The 19,839-nt window shown below is 41.5% G+C and overlaps 1 protein-coding gene across 1 annotated transcript in view; it reads right to left on the bottom strand.

The window, feature by feature from the left end:
• The window catches only part of chrna8 (cholinergic receptor, nicotinic, alpha 8), a 47,386-nt gene extending 28,254 nt beyond the window's left edge, over positions 1-19,132 (bottom strand). Inside the window, exons 1-2 of the mRNA XM_032536409.1 lie at positions 18,674-19,132; positions 4,276-4,415 (exon numbers count right to left, since the gene is read on the bottom strand). Coding sequence (XP_032392300.1) covers positions 4,276-4,415; positions 18,674-18,743 — 210 coding nt within the window. The 5' untranslated portion in view covers positions 18,744-19,132. The remainder of the gene's footprint in view (positions 1-4,275; positions 4,416-18,673) is intronic.
• Positions 19,133-19,839: the final 707 nt, after the last annotated feature.

Consider the following 19,839-nt stretch of genomic DNA (forward strand, 5'->3'; position numbering starts at 1 on the left):
CATGTCACTCTTTATCTCCCTTAAAGTAATTTTAAAACCCCAATGTATTAAAAACACAACCTTCTCATGAATGGCTTTGTATTATATCATTCTGCATGAAAATGTATGCACAGTTCGTATATCTTACCAAATTACAACAATAATAACAACTAGCGATGCAATAATAGCAAACACAAACGCACTTATAAATCATATTCAACATGTTTTCAACAAATATATGTTTGTTTTTGGTCTATATAGATTTATGGATAATCTCTGAAATTGCTTTACAAATACAAGAGACCATATATCAGTCATAACTTAAGCACAACACACTATCTATAATGTCACACCAAATTATTAACATTTTAAATGAAATTAAAGCACTAAAGGGCCTCGTCACATTGTGTTCCAAAAGCGCCATATGTTCTCTCTGAAGATCGCCTCCCCTTGTCTCTTTGTGTCCAGTCTGTTGTTTACCAACTCTAAGAATACATTTGAATGTAGTTGCAGGAGACATGCCCACATTAATAATAAATTGGGCATCCTATATTACAGTCCTGCGTACGGCTCTTACCACCATATAGTTGTCTTGAGAAGACATACACGTCTTGTGACAGGGCCGGCTCAGGGATGTGACTGGGTGTCGGCTTGTGTTTTTTGGATGAGTGCTCCGGCTGTGCTACCAGGCAGGAGCTTATGGGTGGGTTGGAGAGAGGATAGGTGCATGAGATGGAGAACAGGAGAAAACACACACAACGAAACACATGGAGAACACAGAAAGATGAATCCAGACAATGAAATGTGACAGAAAGTCTAGCCAAAGCTCTAAAATGTGGTTTTAAGAGCCCAGGCATTGACATGAAAATGAGGGAAGAGCGACAGAGAAAGGGAGGATTGTGGCCACATTGAGCTAAATGGGGTTTCTGGGTATCTCTTTTTGTGGGTGTAAAATGTAGGACACACGAATAAGAACTGATGTTTAAACAAAGCCTTTCTCTTAAACAACTTCAAATGTTTTACATAATTAGGAAGAAGAAGGAACAGTGGTGTTGTGTTTGGGCTTGGAGGGAGTACAGGAAGTCTTTAAAGAGATAGTGAGTAGTGAATAGAGAGTCACAGGCGAACATTTTATCTTATCTGTATGGTAAATATAAAGCTGCAGCAGCAGCCAGTTACCTAACAGAAAGACTGGAAACAGTTAGTCAGATTCTGTTCAAATATTAAAAAAGCGCTCCTACCAACTCTTGTAAAGCTAACTTAGTTAAGTCTATTTCATTTTAATAAATGCGTCATGTTAGGGTTTTTAGTTATGCACCCGACTACTTCTTGGCTGAGCGCAATGACTTCTCAGAGGTTCAAATCTGATACAGACAAAAAAAGTCTTTTGACCTTTTTATGCTTTAGTCTATCTGCTAAGCTAATAGGCTGTTGCTGCATAATTGTATTTAATGGTGTATTTAATGGACAGATATGAAAGTGGTATTGATCTTCTCATCTAACTCTCAGCAGGATAGAAAATAATCTTTTCTTTTCTTGACTTTAAGTCTGTCTGTTGTCAGTATGTCTAAGGTAGTCTATGTTCCCGACGTTCTACTACTGGGATCCGCCAGATGTCACTCTTTTCGGACGGATGTCCGTCACCTTCCACTTTCTTTGTGTTTCGTTGTGTGGATTTTTAACCTCCTGTGGATTTCTGAGGACTATGGTTACCTGGTCCTCAGATCTCTGCAGGGTAAATCCAGACAGCTAGCTAGACTATCTGTCCAATCTGAGGACTATGGTTACCTGGTCCTCAGATCTCTGCAGGGTAAATCCAGACAGCTAGCTAGACTATCTGTCCAATCTGAGGACTATGGTTACCTGGTCCTCAGATCTCTGCAGGGTAAATCCAGACAGCTAGCTAGACTATCTGTCCAATCTGAGGACTATGGTTACCTGGTCCTCAGATCTCTGCAGGGTAAATCCAGACAGCTAGCTAGACTATCTGTCCAATCTGAGGACTATGGTTACCTGTCCTCAGATCTCTGCAGGGTAAATCCAGACAGCTAGCTAGACTATCTGTCCAATCTGAGGACTATGGTTATCTGGTCCTCAGATCTCTGCAGGTAAATCCGACAGCTAGCTAGACTATCTGTCCAATCTGAGGACTATGGTTACCTGGTCCTCAGATCTCTGCAGGGTAAATCCAGACAGCTACTAGACTATCTGTCCAATCTGAGGACTATGGTTACCTGGTCCTCAATCTCTGCAGGTAAATCCAGACAGCTAGCTAGACTATCTGTCCCAATCTGAGGACTATGGTTACCTGGTCCTCAGATCTCTGCAGGGTAAATCCAGACAGCTAGCTAGACTATCTGTCCAATCTGAGGACTATGGTTACCTGGTCCTCAGATCTCTGCAGGGTAAATCCAGACAGCTAGCTAGACTATCTGTCCAATCTGAGGACTATGGTTACCTGGTCCTCAGATCTCTGCAGGGTAATCCAGACAGCTAGCTAGACTCTCTGTCCAATCTGAGGACTATGGTTTACCTGGTTCCTCAGATCTCTGCAGGGTAAATCCAGACAGCTAGCTAGACTATCTGTCCAATCTGAGGACTATGGTTATCTGGTCCTCAGATCTCTGCAGGTAAATCCAGACAGCTAGCTAGACTATCTGTCCAATCTGAGGACTATGGTTACCTGTCCTCAGATCTCTGCAGGTAAATCCAGACAGCTAGCTAGACTATCTGTCCATCTGAGGACTATGGTTACCTGGTCCTCAGATCTCTGCTGGGTAATCCAGACAGCTACTAGACTATCTGTCCAATCTGAGGACTATGGTTACCTGGTCCTCAGATCTCTGCAGGGTAAATCCAGACGCTAGCTAGACTATCTGTCCAATCTGAGGACTATGGTTACCTGGTCCTCAGATCTCTGCAGGTAAATCCAGACAGCTAGCTAGACTATCTGTCCAATCTGAGGACTATGGTTACCTGGTCCTCAGATCTCTGCAGGCAAATCCAGACAGCTAGCTAGACTATCTGTCCAATCTGAGACTATGGTTATCTGGTCCTCAGATCTCTGCAGGGTAATCCAGACAGCTATCTAGACTATCTGTCCAATCTGAGGACTATGGTTACTGGTCCTCAATCTCTGCGGGTAAATCCAGACAGCTAGCTAGACTATCTTCCATCTGAAGACTATGGTTACCTGGTCCTCAGATCTCTGCTGGGTAAATCCAGACAGCTAGCTAGACTATCTGTCCAATCTGAGGACTATGGTTACCTGGTCCTCAGATCTCTGCAGGGTAAATCCAGACAGCTAGCTAGACTATCTGTCCAATCTGAGGACTATGGTTACCTGGTCCTCAGATCTCTGCAGGGTAAATCCAGACAGCTAGCTAGACTATCTGTCCAATCGGAGTTTTCTGCTGCACGACCAAAACTACTTTTAAACGTACACTTGTTCCACCAAAACTAGTTCCTTCCCGGGGCTATTTTGAACCGGCACTGTGGCTCTGTCCAGCGCTTAGGGCCGCCTAAGCCGATTGTGATTGGTTTAAAGAAATGCCAATAAACCATAGCACGTTTTTCTCCCGTCCCAGAATGCTGTGTGGACTAGCCAGACCCTCCTTTAAAGCGCTATGGAGGAATCTCTGGCAACGCGTGACTATGTCTAAGGTAAAGCACATTGAATTACCCCTATATATGAAATTTGCTGTACACATAAAGTTGCCTTGTGTTACCTTATAGGGAACATAATAAGGCAAACATAAAAATAACCATATTTTCCAACATCCTAAATTATTCTTTCATAGGAAACAAATAAAAAAATAGTTGAGATCAGACTGGAAATAACTCAAAGACGGAGGTCAAGAGTGAGGAGCAGTTTGGCAAAAATGTGAAAAGTGTTCTCGTTAAATGAAAGAAAAGACCGAGGGCTTGTGGTGCAATTAAATAAAAAAGGATGGAGGGGAGAAACAAAGAAGTTCCAAGATGAATAGTCTCACTTGGTTGGATGCTGTCACTGGTGGAAAAACAGTTTTTAGTTCAGAGGAAGATAAAGTGTGTGCATTCACATGCTCCACATTTGCTGTGGATGAATCAGATGAAATACCTTTAACACACACACACACACACACACACACACACACACACACACACACACACACACACACACACACAGTGAAAAATCCTGAAAAACGTTTGACAAAGAGAGTTCTCTTACTCAGTCTCTGTGTCCACACTCATCCTCGTTTTTTCTTCAAACATACCCCATACCTTGCCAAAACACACACAGGCACACACACTCACCACGTCAATGATTTGCAGCAACGTGAGGCCGAGGTCCACAACAATGGGTGCGGAGTCGTTGTGCACGGGTCTTTCCAGGCGACTGTAGTTTACCATCAGGTCTCGGTACAGCTTCCTCTGGTACACACCGCCATGGCAACCTGGAGCGAAAAGAGGATAAACAATGTACAGTAAATGGCAGAAGAATGATGGATGGATTAAAGAGAGGCACGAGGTAAAGGATAGAACTCGTCGTGGGGTGTAAGAGACATGAAGAATAAAGAATAACAGAGTTACAGGTGTAAAAGGGAAGAGTAACGGAAGAATTGCATGCGAAATATAAAAAGAGAAATTGGAGCAAATAGAACTACCAACATCATCATTTCATTAGTTTTAATAAAATCTACTCAAAATACTCTCCCACACATACTAATGCCTGTGATCTAATCAGTGCTATTATTTCCAACATTGTTCATGGCTTACCAAATCCCTCAAGAAATCATTATTAAGTCACAATATGTTGATGTAATGAGCACATTGTGGACTCGGTGGCCGTTAATTGTGTCGACTGTGCTTTCCTTTTGTGTCCCTGTGTTTATTAGGTCTCAACAAGAGGATTACACTGAACAACGAGGCATTCAGCTTTAATAGGAAGGACTATTACAGCGCAGTCCCTGATGCCCACGTTAAACCCAGTCGTCATGAAGGTAGCATTTCTTCTCTTAGGGTACAACATCGCTAGCATAATTTGTCTTTCTGTAAAAACACTTACATTTAAGTCTTCAACCTCCTTGACACACAATCCTGAAACATGAGTTGGTATTGCAACCTATTCTTATTATTCCAAAACCAGAATTAAATGATTTTTTTTGTCGCTAAATCCTAGTCATTTCCTTTAGGGGCCCTATTAGCTTCATCAAAACAGAGGTTTTTCTACCTGGTGTCCACACACACACACACACACACACACACACACACACACACACACACACACACACACACACCACACCTCATTAATAGACAATAGACAAACTGAAATAAAATGATTAAAAAAATAAATAACTAAACAACAAAATGAACAGCTTAAAAAGTGAAACACTTAGTAAATAATAAGAATTACAACAGTTGAGTAGAATTGATGTATTACCTACAGTAACTTATAACATTCTATGTACATTATTTCAATGAGGAAGAACGACTACTTTACACATAATAGGCACCATTCACACACACATTTAAACACTGTGGCTGAGGCTGACATTCAAGGTGCCACCAGATAACCAGTCACACACAATCACACAGCGGTGGCGCAGCATGGGGGGGCAATTCAGGGTTCAGTGTCTTGCCTAAGGACACTTCAACATGGTTGCTTAATTACATGTGCAGACAAAACGTTACATGGAAGCAGTAAGTGATGTGAGGGGGGGTTCCAGCCCACCGTGTCAGCAAAATGACCATAGTGCATGTCCCCTGTTAACCTTCCATCTCCCCCATCCCCATCCCCTCGTAGCAGAGAGAGTGCAGGGGCGGGGGGGTTGTTTAGTTAATATGTTAGTCTAGTCTGCCTGACTCATTGGTCCTTTATCTGACTGAGGTTTCTGCTGAAGTAGCAGATGGGTTTTTAATTGCGACTTTTTCTCAGTCTCGCCCTTCAGTTTTGTCTGGGATCTATAATATATTCTTGCTTTATACTACTAAAATAACAGTAATAATACATTTAATTTGTAAAGCACATTAAATGGTACTCAACCACACTTCACAGCACATTAGAAACACTATATATTACAGCAATGCAGCTGTTTGCAGTTGTGGTAAAATACATTTACCACCACTAGATTGCCTGATCAGAAACTGTCCTCACAAGAAGAAGAAACGCACGAATCATTACAGCTGGTGCCACAACACAACATTTACATCGATAACATTAAACAAAGCCCAGTAGTGGCTGTAGTAATGATGGGATCAGAAGAGGAAGGATGGATGAATTGTTGGGTTTCTGTAAATGACATCACAGAGACCTGCTCTTTTATGAAAAGCGCTGTGAGATAACTGTTGTGATTTGGCGCTATATCCATAAAATTGAATTGAAATGAAGGGCTGATTAGAGCCTTAGACTTTAACATGGGAGGCTGCTGTTTCCAGTTCCCGATCGTACCCAGTCCACTGAACAGTAGTCCAGATGGGATGAGGCTAATGACCAGCTAGAAACTCGGAGCAGCCCTTCTTAGTCACAGACATGTCAGTGTGCTTGAAACATCATCATTTACCATCCAGTGATTATAGAGATGTGTAATTTGTTGAGCTTGCTCAACAGGCACATTCTCCACATGTAACTTCAGTTTAACTAATGGGTTAACCCAAATGCCAAAGTTATGATGATAACACTACCCAACATTATAAGCAGTCTATAAACATTTGATACCATTAAATCATTTATAACACCTTAGAATGCAGTAACCTGTCATGGGGGGGGGGGGAGTTCCAACATGCTGCCATGGACCTAATGTAATGGAGAGTGCTCAATGAAGCCTTATGTCCCATAGGGGATGAAGAGGAGTAAGTAAGCAAATATAACCATTTTTTAATAAACTTCCTCTGTGGGCTCACAAAAGTGAAGGATGGTGTATAAATAGATGATGAGTGACAATGTAGTAAAACACAGCTTTAATTATTAAAACTTATGTCTTCATAGTAGAACCTTTAATTGTTGGAAAGCACTTAAAATGGTTGGAAAACACCTAAAAATGTCCTTGTATCAGCTGACAGCTACACTATAGTGCGTTAGTATAGCTTATATGAGGGATCATTTGAAAGATGCTATAATATCATACACATTCTAAACACAGTGGCTTTGACTTACCCACCCACACCCTCTGAAACTTGGGAGGAACAGCATCTTCTCTCAGAGTTGCCAACGGCACCACATTTACAAAAACCTCCAGACGCCCTCATCCTTCAGCGTCTCATCTCAGCCAGAGCTGAAAAGGGTTCAGCCTGTATCTCCCCGGTGACCCTTGTCCAAATTAGATGTGGTCTCAACATATTCCAGCAGTCCCAGAGTGACAGCTAAGACGTGATTGCGTCCACAGTGACCGAGTGGATGACTAATTAGCTAATGATGCAAAAATAAACGAATGCAGCTCGTTGTGTTTGTGTGTGAGACTGTTGGAGAGTGTCAGATGGGGCACCCGGAAATCTTGGCGTGACGGCGAATCTGCATAATGGGTGAGAGTGGCAGCCAGCAAAAATCGATGGAGTGGAGCAGGCAGAGCCAAAACAAGCTGAACAGAGTTGGACTTAACAGTAAAGAGCCCTGTCACCTGAATCGGTAGCAACCTGGGATATAGGGCTACAGCCACCGATCATTTTCATAGCCCATTAATCTATTGATTATTTTCTCCATTCATCAATTAGTTGTTTGGTCTAATGTAATTAGAAATGTGTTTCCCAAAGCCCAAGATAACGCCCTTAGCTGTCTTGTTTGGTCCAAAACTCTAAGACATTAAAGCAGTAAATATTCACATGTAAGAATCTGGAATCAGAGAATTCCTCCTTTTTACATAAAACAATAATAAAGATGCATAATTGATTATCAAACTAGTTGGCAATTAATGTAGTAGTTGACTATCTAGCTAACGGATTAATGGATTATTCTTGATACAGTTAATCTATAATGTAGCCTTCATTCATTTAAATCAATTCCCTATTCCTACCAAAGTGTTTCCATTGTTTGCAACAAATAGCAACAAAATATTACTTTTCTTCAATCAATTTTCTTGTCTTTTATATAGCAAAAGTCTGGAAACCGATGGAGTGCTTGAACCCGACAAAACAATTCAGAGAAGCGGTGCGGTATTACGTTCCATTTATCGCACCGTTGTGACAAAAAGGGAGCTGAGCCAGACGGAAAAGCTCCCTATCTACCGGTCAGTGTTCGTTCCTGCCCTCACCTATGGTCATGAAAGTTGGGTCATGACCGAAAGAACGAGATCCAGGGTACAAGCGCCCAAAATGGGTTTCCTCAGGAGGGGGGCTGGGTCTCCAGGAGCCAGTTGAGGTGGTTTGGGCATCTGGTAAGGATGCCTCCTGGGCGCCTCCCTAGGGAGGTGGTCCAGGCACGTCCAGCTGGGAGGAGGCCTCGGGGAAGACCCAGGACCAGGTGGAGAGATTATATCTCCAACCTGGCCTGGGAACGCCTCGGGATCCCCCGGTCAGAGCTGGTTGATGTGGCTCGGGAAAGGGAAGTTTGGGGTCCCCTACTGGAGCTACTGCCCCCGCGACCCGATACCGGATAAGAGGATGAAGATGGATGGATGGATGGATGGGTTCAAGCAGAGGAATACACAGAGTACTGCCTTTTTTCTGAAGAAGCTAATTCACATTAGTCATTATCAAATGCTCTTCTCTCCTTTTTCCCCCGCTGAATGAAACAAATCTGAAAAAAGTATTTGCGATCCTCCAATTTTTTCAAAAACGTCTTGGCTCCCTTTCTGTAAATATTAAACCTGCCGACAGAAACATGCTCCAATATTTGGTTTTTATCAGCTAAGGAGCATCAGGTCTTTTTTGCTCTCGATCTCTCGAAAACATGAATCATGCTTCCATATCATCTCGGTTACATTCAGCCTTTAGCTGGTACAAAGCCCAGCTGCTCAGCTACAGACTAAAAGACGAGATCACATCAGCTGTGTTTTGACTTCTCTTCACTTAGTTTTACATTTAAAGAGTATTGTACCTATTAAAAATGCTATCTACAAATAGGGCCGCTCTGCAGAAAAGGTTTTAGAATCACTGGCTTAGCTGTTGTTTCAGGACCCCGGACAGCTCTGTTAGATGTGTGTAGGAGGTCTGTACACACACACACACACACACACACACACACACACACACACACACACACACACACACACACACACACACAACATGATAAAAAAAAGCTGAAAGAACATTTACTGTAGATCAACAACTAATGTTGCCTGTGAGAGAGCTGCAAACCACAAACTGCTGTTATACGCACCTCCTCCATGTGAGTGCTCTAATTAAGAAATGTACTCTTTAATTTGGACACGGTAGCCTTGCGTTGTTGTTGTTATTAAATCTTCATTAAGGCTAATGCAAACCAATTCATTTCATTTTATGAAACCATTTCCCCCGCACCATTTGTAACAGCCCCCTCAGTCACTTCATTCTGACGCCTGGTCCCAGATCAGGACTAAAGGTGACTGGCTTTTCAGTCAGGGCCCCCCCCCTCAGCCCTGGAACTCCCTCCCTGAACAGCTGACGCTGCAGAATCAGTGACATCTTTTAAATCACTTCTATAAAAAAAAGCATTTGTAGTATTGCAAGCACACTGTTTTGTTTTCAAAATGTCTAACAATGTGATTTTATTAATATTATTCATTATGAGTGTTGTTGTTTTTCCTCATCATTGTTGGGTATTCAATTCCATTTTATTTTTTCATCTGATTTAATTTCCCTCATTGCAGTCCTGAAATGTTTTCATTCTGGCTCAATGATATAGAGTCTTATGAAAGGTTCTATATAAATAAAGCATTATTATTAATATTATTACTTCTGGAAGAGAGACAACATGACTTAGACCGCCTTGGACAGACTGAGCCACTAACAGGTACAGTAGACTACACAGGTACATACAGTACAGTGTGTTGTTAGTTGTGATGACGAACCCAGTGCCCCCCCGCAGGCGGTCCCTGTCTGTCTATCTGTGTTATTGGACCGGGCTTTGGCTTGCATCTGGGCTGCCCCCTGGGGGCTGCATGTTTACCCCACAGTGTCCCATATCCCATTTGTGATGCAATGGTTATGTAATGTCTGTCTTACTTACTCTCTGTTGGCCCCCCTTCTTTTTATCATATATGCTGTATGTTTGTATTTACAAAGGCTTATTAAGGTCGTAAAAGTGCATTCCTCTGCATGTACTGTACACTATATGCTAATATATGGGAATGGTAGGCCCTTTATTTAAAATTCAGATGAATAGAAACGTCACTCAGTGCCTTTTAACCCTCATGTTGTCTTTGGTTTTCAAAGTTGAATATAAAAATGGAAATACAGGTGAAAAATGTTCGAAGAAAAAAATCGAAGAAAAAAAATCCAAAATACCAGAAGAAAGTGTCAAAAACTTTGGAAAAAGTCACAAAATATAGGGGGGAAAAAGTGTCTAAAATGACGAAAATAGCACCTTAAACTTTGACAAAATGTCAAAAATGAGAAATTTTTTTATTGAAAATAGTGACCAAAATCGTCAAAAACAACCGCCCAAAAACGTCATGTAAAACTTTGTAAAAAGCAACAAGAACATTGAGATAAGGGGAAAAATGGGAAGACAACACAAGGGTTAATTTACACAAAATATACTTTTGACACTTGAAATTTAAAGTGTAGCTTCCACCCCATGGAAATGGTGTTATTGCTTACCTCCAGTGGTGTTGTGGTGAGGTGTACTTCAGAGTGTATCCGTACACCACAACACTGCGGCTGGGTGTGATTACAGGGGCAACAGAGCCCACTTCGAACCACATCCAACCGCACCCACGAGTGGTGAGACCAGAGGTGACACAGACCTGAAACCTTTTACCGGGGGAGCCGTGAAGACCTGCTGGTCCTGCCTGGTGTTAAGGGACTCTTCAAAGACTTAAGTTATAGATACAAAATACTGGATGTTGGTATATTTACTCCAAATCCAAATTGTTATTATTATTACAATTATAGTATTATTATATATATATTAATCTAAGATAAAGCAGTACAGATCAATATAATTCGACAAACTTACAGCAATGAAAGAAGCTTTCCATGTGTTTGTGTTTTTTTACATTAAAAAACATTAAACCTGAAGTATTTTTTGAAATACTAAAGGTGTATTCTTTGTGCATCAATAATCACGTTTATCTGCTGTAATACAATGTCAAGCCATGTATTGTGGCAGCGCTTAAAATTGAAAAGCCTTATCCAACCCTACACCATGTGAAAACTTTAGGGTAACTCTTCACAGTCTGTCATGACTACCTAAAACGTATTTATCAAAGGTGTTAAAGGGGTTACAAATTCTTGCTGTATTTTTTACTTTGGGTGGTATTTTACATGCAGCATGGACTGAAGTTTATGTGGAGTTTGCAAGTGCAAACTCAGCTTTGTCCTGTTTTTTGTCACAGTAATTGACTGACAAGACAAATGAGAGCATATGATAGCATTCGGATGAATCAAGGGACAGACAGATGGACAGTCAATTAGATGATCCCTTGAAATGAATAAAGAGAAAGTTTGTGACCAGTGATCTAGGCGATGTCACACGCTTTTCTTAGGCTAAAACTTTTTTTGTCTCATACAGCAAACAACTCCTCACTATCTGCTAGCTGCCTGTCCCCGGAACACACGGTGTGCAGTCTTCCATCGTTCCAGCCAATAACCAAGAAGAAGGATTTGGGGGTGGGAGTTGTGGGGTTAGTGCGCAGAAAGGGAGGGGGTGGGGACGGGAGGAGGAGGAGGGAGGGGCGAGCTAGCCTCCGTTTTGTTTGGCAATACTTCTAACAGTAAGCGATGTTGGGGGATGTCACTTCTTGTTAAAGCACCTTTAAAGGAAGACTACTGTTGCATAATGTTGTGTGGCTCTGAGGGCACTACTGCACTGCAGTGTAGAGAATGTTAATAGGAAGAAAAAAAAATCTCCTTTCACACCTCTCCTTTGACTCTTGATATGTTTGTATAGCAGCTGCTAATGGCTCAATCCATTAACTAATATCTCCATTCCATTCTCCATAGATTCTCAGATTGCACTGATGTACGCACTTTACCATGATTGTTAAGCTGTGATCTAAGAGAATGATTTGAATACCAATAATATGGCCTGTGGAGCTGCAACATGTGAGTAAAAGCATTGGAATGCATTGTTTATAATGTATACTGTCTTTCTTGATTTTATTTATTTTGTTAAATGTATTCATTTTAAATAGATTTATTATCTGCTTCCTTACTCGTAAGACTATGTATTGTCCTATGGGGATCTATAAACTCTCATTAGATCTTATCTTAATTGTCCTAAAGGAGGATGTGGTTATCAAGAGCAGGACTTTGCTGAAAATCAACATAATGCACCACTACAAAATAATAGCAAAATGAATACATCATGCTGTTTTGGTAAGTCACCTTACTGTAATGTCACGCTGCAATTAACAATTATCTTTATCATCGATTCATCTGACGATTGGTTTCTCAGACCAAATTGCAAATGCGACTTAGTGTGGTACCTCTGAGTCCAAGGGGTGTTATTAACAGCCGTAGACCAAAATGCCTCTGGGTGCGATAAGATATGTCTTCAATCAAGAGTGATAGACAAATGGAAACAGACTCCAGCGTGCAGAGATGATGAGGTAGAATCAACACCAGTGGTGTATTTAGCACTCATGCTCCTTCCCTAGTAGGGGGGGTTGCTGATGGCATTTGGTCTTACTACCTTAATGCATTTTAGCATATGGATTTTTAGAATGACATTATTATTATTATTAGTTGAAGAGTAAGAAACAAGCTCAACCACAACTTTAGGCGTTAATGGGGCCTCCAAGGCAATTGCCGACCTTTGCCCCAATGGTAAAACCCCTCTGATCAACACGTTTGTTTATTAATGTTGTTGCCACCATCACAATTTAAAAAATGGTCAGCCATCTTGGTTGTTTTCCTTTTCCCAAAGTTAGGCTCATGCATGACGTAGCATCCTGGGCGCAACCAAAGTTGCCATCATCACATATTTTCCATAAAGGCTCCACAAGTTGTCAGTCCTTGTGTTTAATCCACCGCATATGAATTAAACGGTTGTGATCGGCGTCCTAGATGGCTGAAAGTCTGTCTGATTGGGAGGGGGACTAGACACATCTGCCAGAGTAACTAAAAGAACACATGGGAGAAGTTAGCCTTCAGGGGAGCAGTATCCCAGAAGAAGTTAAAGATGCAGTAGGTAAGACTACCTTTCTCTCATATTGGCTGAAACTGATGATAGTTTCAAGGAGAACTACATGAAGCAGGTACTTTAAAAAGATCTGGCTCCTCTGGTTCCACCTACAACCTGTAGCGTGATTTACAAAAATCATGTTCAGATCCTCCAATCAGGGCCAGGGGGGGGGGGTGTTTAACTGCATGTCAATTACTGCTCAGGCACACACATTCATTCTCCCCCGTGGGGTGAGGGGCTTAGGAGACCGTTTGGGCTATAACAGAGAGGGAAAGGGGGACTGAGAAGTTGTAGATGTTCACATTTTTGGGCTAAATCCTGGATCTTCACAATCCAAACACATGACTTTCACCCGTGAAACGGTGTCTGTGTCCCGGGAGTAGTGTGTATGGGACCAATGTTTTACCCAAATTCATTTTTGATTTTCTAATGTCACATGACAGTCAACTTTTTGTGGCAAAACGTAACTGTCACAGGCCCAGTGACAGTGACCTGTACCCAGGTCATGGTCACCTTTTTTCAGCTACACTTAACTGCCACATCAACACATACTTCTTTTCACCCAAACTCTCATCCATTTTCAAACCTAACCAAATAGTTTTGTTTCAATTTGCGTTAACCGTGTGTTCAAAACAGTGCCCGTTTCACAAGGTGCGTTGGAAAATAGTACTACATTTCCCTTAAAACCCAATTAAGAATGCAGTTTTGTTGAATGGGAATTTTTAGGAGATAGGGGTTGACTTCTAACAGAAAGAAATCCTGCTCCAGTCTTCCACGGCCAACCCATAATACCACTTATTAAAACCCTATGTTGCATCCCCCAGATTGGCAAATGTTCTTTCAATTTTCTGCAATACACCCGGCGTTAACTGATTTGCTCAATGATCCAGCACATCAATAGATACACTGAACATGCCGACAGAGACAGAGCCCTAACGTAGCCTGAAGGCATCTATCGATTTCAAATGGCTAACATATACAGTATATCTCTCACTGCATTAGAGACCTCTCATATTTCCATTTCAGAGCCCCCTGGGGGCCTTTTTCAATCCTCAATCATGAAAGCTCAGTTGTGTTATACAGAAATCAAAAGGCTGTTATTTATCGCTGCAGCCGCAGACACACTGGCAATTCACATTGAGTTATTCACCCTCGAAAGAATTTCCCGCCTTTTAAAATAATTTTTACAGACGTATTGTCCATAGTGTGCTCATTTTTCACATCACAGACAATGACAAATAATACTTGATTGACACAGGTTTCACCTGAAGTATTCCCAGACATGAGTCCAAATCTCATGGGAACAGTTCGCAGAAATTCAAAGATGCCCTTTTTGCTTTGTGAATCTATTTGATTTAATACAATTTGGGAATAATCACACAGTGTTATTACATCAATCTCAATGCATGGATTAAAGGGGTAGTAATGGAATATGTCACTTCCATAAAAGTGGTGGACTCATGTGATAGAATGGACAGAATCAATAAGTAAAGGGTTCAATATCTCGACTATGGGTCAGGCTTCAAAAACTAAGCTTCCTACATTTCCAACAATGCAAATGGATAGTGACTTTTTATTAGACGGCATCCGCATCTTTCAAACTCCAAACTTCCAGTTTACAACATAGGCTATTATAAGTTCCATCACAATATCCCAGTTATTTTCTCCAGAGTTACATGAGACATACTGTAGAGAGTGGTGTCAACCATTACCGGTACCAACTGACCTTGTCAAAAATGGATGACGTGCTTCTTTGGTTCATTTTCAGAGTAAAATACAAACTAACACTTAAATTGGAAAAAGGTCCACAATCTCTAAATTTGTTCTGTGATATGTATATCTTACATACTGTATATATGCTCCTCATACATACTGTAATTGTTGTATTCACAAGACACATACAGCTCTTATTTATTACTTATTTACCCAATGTCTCTATTTCAAGAGACATGACTTATTTGCATCAATGATGTGTTTCTCATAAAGTGCCTATGGAGCGCACATTCCCTATAGGCTAACAGCAATTAGTGTAATTAGTGTAGTAAACGCATCGACAAGTTAACAATGTGAACTGCCAGTAGGAGAACCATGGAGCCAGTGAATACTGGAGCACTTAGACACTGCTGTAAGACAAACACGTCACACTTCCCAAAATATACACACACACATACACTGCAGGATCTAAATTTATAAAATGTAACATAGCCTATCAATAGCTTTCCTGCAAGTTAGTAGAAAGCAGCTACTGTTTAGATGAATATACAAAGTTTTACACCTCTAACCAAAATCCTAATCTGGGTTTTTCCCGTTTTTTTGTGCACCATATTGGAGCTTTCAAGGGCCGGAGGCAGCTTGCCGCTCACAGCGATATTAACTTTACACTAGGGACATTAGAAGGACAACGCCAGAGTAGAGTCAATGTTTAATGTCCCCAAGAGGCAGTGTGCTTTCCAGGCAGTTAGTCAAAATGAGTAGCACATGATGCAAAATACTGTAAATACACAATAAATAAAAGATTGACCGTTGTCCCCACGACCATTTGAACGAACGCAATGAAAATGAGAGACAACTCGCTGTCAATATGTATTATGTTAAATACTTAATACCAAAACATATATCAAAATACCATGCCGGCTGCACAAAAGCCCTGACACAGTTTTCCTTTCATACAGCGTGTAAAGTGCATTTGCAGCATGCAGTCTTAGCTTCTGCATATTTACATGTTGGCTTATGCATAATTGAATTTTGCTCGAGGGATGTTTTTTTGTCTTTTTTCCACATTATTGTTGCTGGTGCAAACTATGTAAAGTATTCTTCCTATTCTATGTCATATTAGAAGTGTAATTATAGTGATCATCTTAAATATTTCTTCTTCCAATGCATAGCCAAGGCATAGCTATAGAAATGTACCCGTAGAGTCTAAGCTGCAATCTGATAAAGGAATTTACCAGAAACAAGATAACTCAAGAACACTTACAACTATCCCACCACAGAAACATATTAAATATTGATTAACAGACAGTCTGAACATTGAGGAAACTTTGCCAAGTTTCAAATCGATCACATTAAAGCAGCTGGTTCAGAGATATGTGTATGAGATCAATACATATCCAGAATCTGAGATGCAAAGAAGAATGTGATTGGGTTGACTTATTTTCTTCAAGAATATCAAACAAGGTCACTTTGATTGCATGTGGGAATACAGTATGTTTTCATCATTTCACTTTTCATTCATTCATTCTTAAATGCAGACTAGTTTCATGCACAATGCAAGTTTTCCTGCCTTTAAATTTGCATCATTCAAATAAACAAATCATATCAAATATACAAGAATTATCTATATATATATATATATATATAACACATCCAGCAGGCGCAGAGCAACATTATCATTCATTTGAAGTGTTTCTGGCCACTTGATAAGTGCCATTGTTAACTCTCCTTGTATCTCTGTTTTTGGTCTCCACCAACTCCTGAGGGAAATATGGGACTCTTTTGCTCCTGAATACTCCACTATGTTCACGAGCTTGTCACTAGCTTTGTCTAGTCTCCCATGTTGGTGCTGATGAGGTAATGTACCGCATGGGGGTGTCATGATTTTTCAAATCTACAATTTGATTTCACTTTCGATTTTGTGGTCACGATTCAATTCAATTTTCAGTTGAAACCTTTTTCAGCAGCTTTCAGATTGCACGAGGTGGACTTGAATGCACCAAGCAACTTTGCATAACATTGTTCTGTTTTTTACAAGGTTTCACCCCTACAACACCGATTGCAGCAATTCGACAACACTGCTAGCACAGCCAAACATCAAGCAAGTGCAACGACAAGACACAGTAGCTAATATTGCTTACTAGTCCAAAAGCAAGATCCGCGTGTTTCTTGCAGCCTTCTATCTTTCATAGCAGCCCTTTATTTGCGAAGCTCTCGTCAACAACTAAAAGCCATTCCAAGATTTGCTTTCTGTCACTCTGTCTGCTCTACAGCAGCATTCCCCTCCTCCACGGCTTGAAAACGTCTTCCTACCAGCGGTCCAAAGCTCCTTTAACAGTAAAAACTCTCATTAACACCCACTGTCCAAACATCTTCAAGCCAACCACAGATTTGGATCATCACATGTTAAGTGAGCAACGGTCAAACTGGATCCAGACCGCATTTGACGCACAGGGAATGTGCCACATTGTACTTATGGAAGACCTTAAGTCTTGTAAATGTCAAAGAAAATGGCTAGTGGTACAACATTGGTACTTTGCACTCCAGTTGTTTTCCCTGAAGGAGGAAATATGTTGACAGATGGTGATTAGGGATCTTATGAGGACTTCATTCCTTCATTTTACTGTCTGTGCAACTGCTCTTGAATTTATTTAGCAGAGTCGTCAAGGAAAAACAACGCAGGGTGCTCTAGCCATTACACTGAAAGCTGAGCACCTGTTTACTGAGTTACTTCTATTGGGAGAATATGTGAGGCCACATTCTCAGAGAAGGGGCCTCCTTACTTATATCCTCACCTGTGTGCATGTTGGAGCTTCTAGGTAAAGAAATAACGGCTGTGTGATGTGCCTTTGTGTCAAAAACGTATTTTTTTTTAACTTGCTCTACTTCATGCAGGCAGAGCAAAGGTGCCGAAAAAGCAGGTCCAATCAGTAGAACATGATTGCATGATTTAGACGTGTATATTAAATCAGGAACCCACGGATTCAAACATATTACAGAGATTTAACCTCCTTTGGGGGTGTGGGGGGGTTCTGTGGCTCTGCTCCAATATAGTCGCGCAGTTAACAATCCTTTAGCTGCAGATTACACTGAAGGGATGATCGGCCCAATGGGTTTCGTGCATCCTCGCCGGGACGTCCTCCTCATTCTGGGCCAGATGGTGTCGGACTATTAAAGAAGGCTCACTCGCGTGCTCGCACGAGCACACGCCGATGCACGCACCACACACGCTTGCAAATGTAGCAATCCAGCAATGTATGCAACTGGGGTGATCTTAATGGATTCAGCATTCACAAACTCAAATTTAAACTGTTGGAAGTAGCTGATTAGGTGGCTTTGAGCTCTCCTTTAAATTGCCTTTCTGATTAAATACTAGGATATATTCTTCTACATAACATTTCTAACAAAAGGATCTCTTTTGGATAAATTCTTCTATATAACATTTCTAACAAAATGATCTCTTTTGGATAAATTCTTCTATATGACATTTCTAATTAAAGGATCTCTTTTAGATATATTCTTCTGTATAACATTTCTAACAAAAGGATCTCTTTTACGGACAGTGGATACAGATGTTCATGTCAAGCCAGATGTGCATTAACAGCCGAACTAAGCCGAAAATGACGCTCAAATGACAAAAATAAAAAAAGGTGCCTGGCTGCATCTTTATCTTTTCCTTTTTTTTTTTCTTGCATCCTTTGACAGACAGACAGCAGACTGAAGGCTCCGCCAGTGACCCACCTTGACAGCAGAATGTCGCCCACAGGTAAACTCCAATCAATACACATCCAGTACACTTCCGAGGCTCCATGGCAGCGGCGGAGCGCAACTCCGTCTGTAGCCCGCTGGGGGTGTCAAACTTCCAGGGGAACGTGCAGCTTTGTCTGACTGCTGGTGATCTCTCTCTCTCTCTCTCTCTCTCTCTCTCTCTCTCTCTCCGATGTGTCTGTCTCCTCAAAAGTCACTTTGGATGTCACTCCTCCACCCTCCTCTCCGCTCAGCTGTAGTCTTATATCAGACATCTCGCGCGTGTCCTCTGCGTGTTCCCTGTCCAATCCGTGCGCGCTGATGGTGGTGATGATGTCAGCCACCTGTCGGTGAGGGGGTAGTGCGCAATGCCGTCAACTTCGTGTCCCCTCCGGTCATTTCGGGCGCAGCCTCATCTGCTTTATGGGTGTGGGTGATTAAAAGAAAGTTGAACACGCACGCGGGGATTCCAAACAGAGGGTGACCTTCCGCAACCCCCCCCCCCCCCCCCCATCCACCCACCCGCCAACCCGCACTTCTGAAAACTTTTAGTTTTACTCACGCAAATGTTTCATTACAAATGTATGCAGTGACGCATGCGCAATAGTCCACTTGATCAGCAGGTGTAGTCGTCAACAAGATCTGATACAGCGATCATCTTTCTTTATGAGGTAAAGAAAGATGATCACTGTATCAGATCATGTTGACTATCCTCTATTCCTCCTACAGGGCGCGGGGGGGCGGAGAGTCTAATGCAACTTGAGCAACAACAAAGAACGTGCTTTAAAATGAAAATTAATTTCAGGTATGACCCCGATCTTTCTATTCTTCAAATTCAGTCTCTTTTAGCAGCCTTTTCCTTTTTTTTTGCAAGCTGTTTCAGCCACTTTTACACAGTTAGCACAGTACTCTCTCCCTCTCCTGTTTGTCCTCATAAGGCTGTTCAGCTCCCCCTGTCCTCTTCCCTCATCCCCCCATCCAGTCTCTATTCTCTACCTTCTGGCTGTCACATGCATCACCTGTGGGAACTCTCTCCTCCAGTTATTAACTTGTGTTTTCTACCAGCCAATAGGACCATGTCTAAAGGTTGTGTTGGACCCATCCATTGCTTTGAGATCATAAAGGATTCCTGATAGTTTATTTAGGGAAGGTGAGGTAGG

The sequence above is a fragment of the Etheostoma spectabile genome, chromosome 2 (genome assembly GCF_008692095.1).
Source record: "Etheostoma spectabile isolate EspeVRDwgs_2016 chromosome 2, UIUC_Espe_1.0, whole genome shotgun sequence".
Taxonomy (NCBI): Eukaryota; Metazoa; Chordata; class Actinopteri; order Perciformes; family Percidae; genus Etheostoma; species Etheostoma spectabile.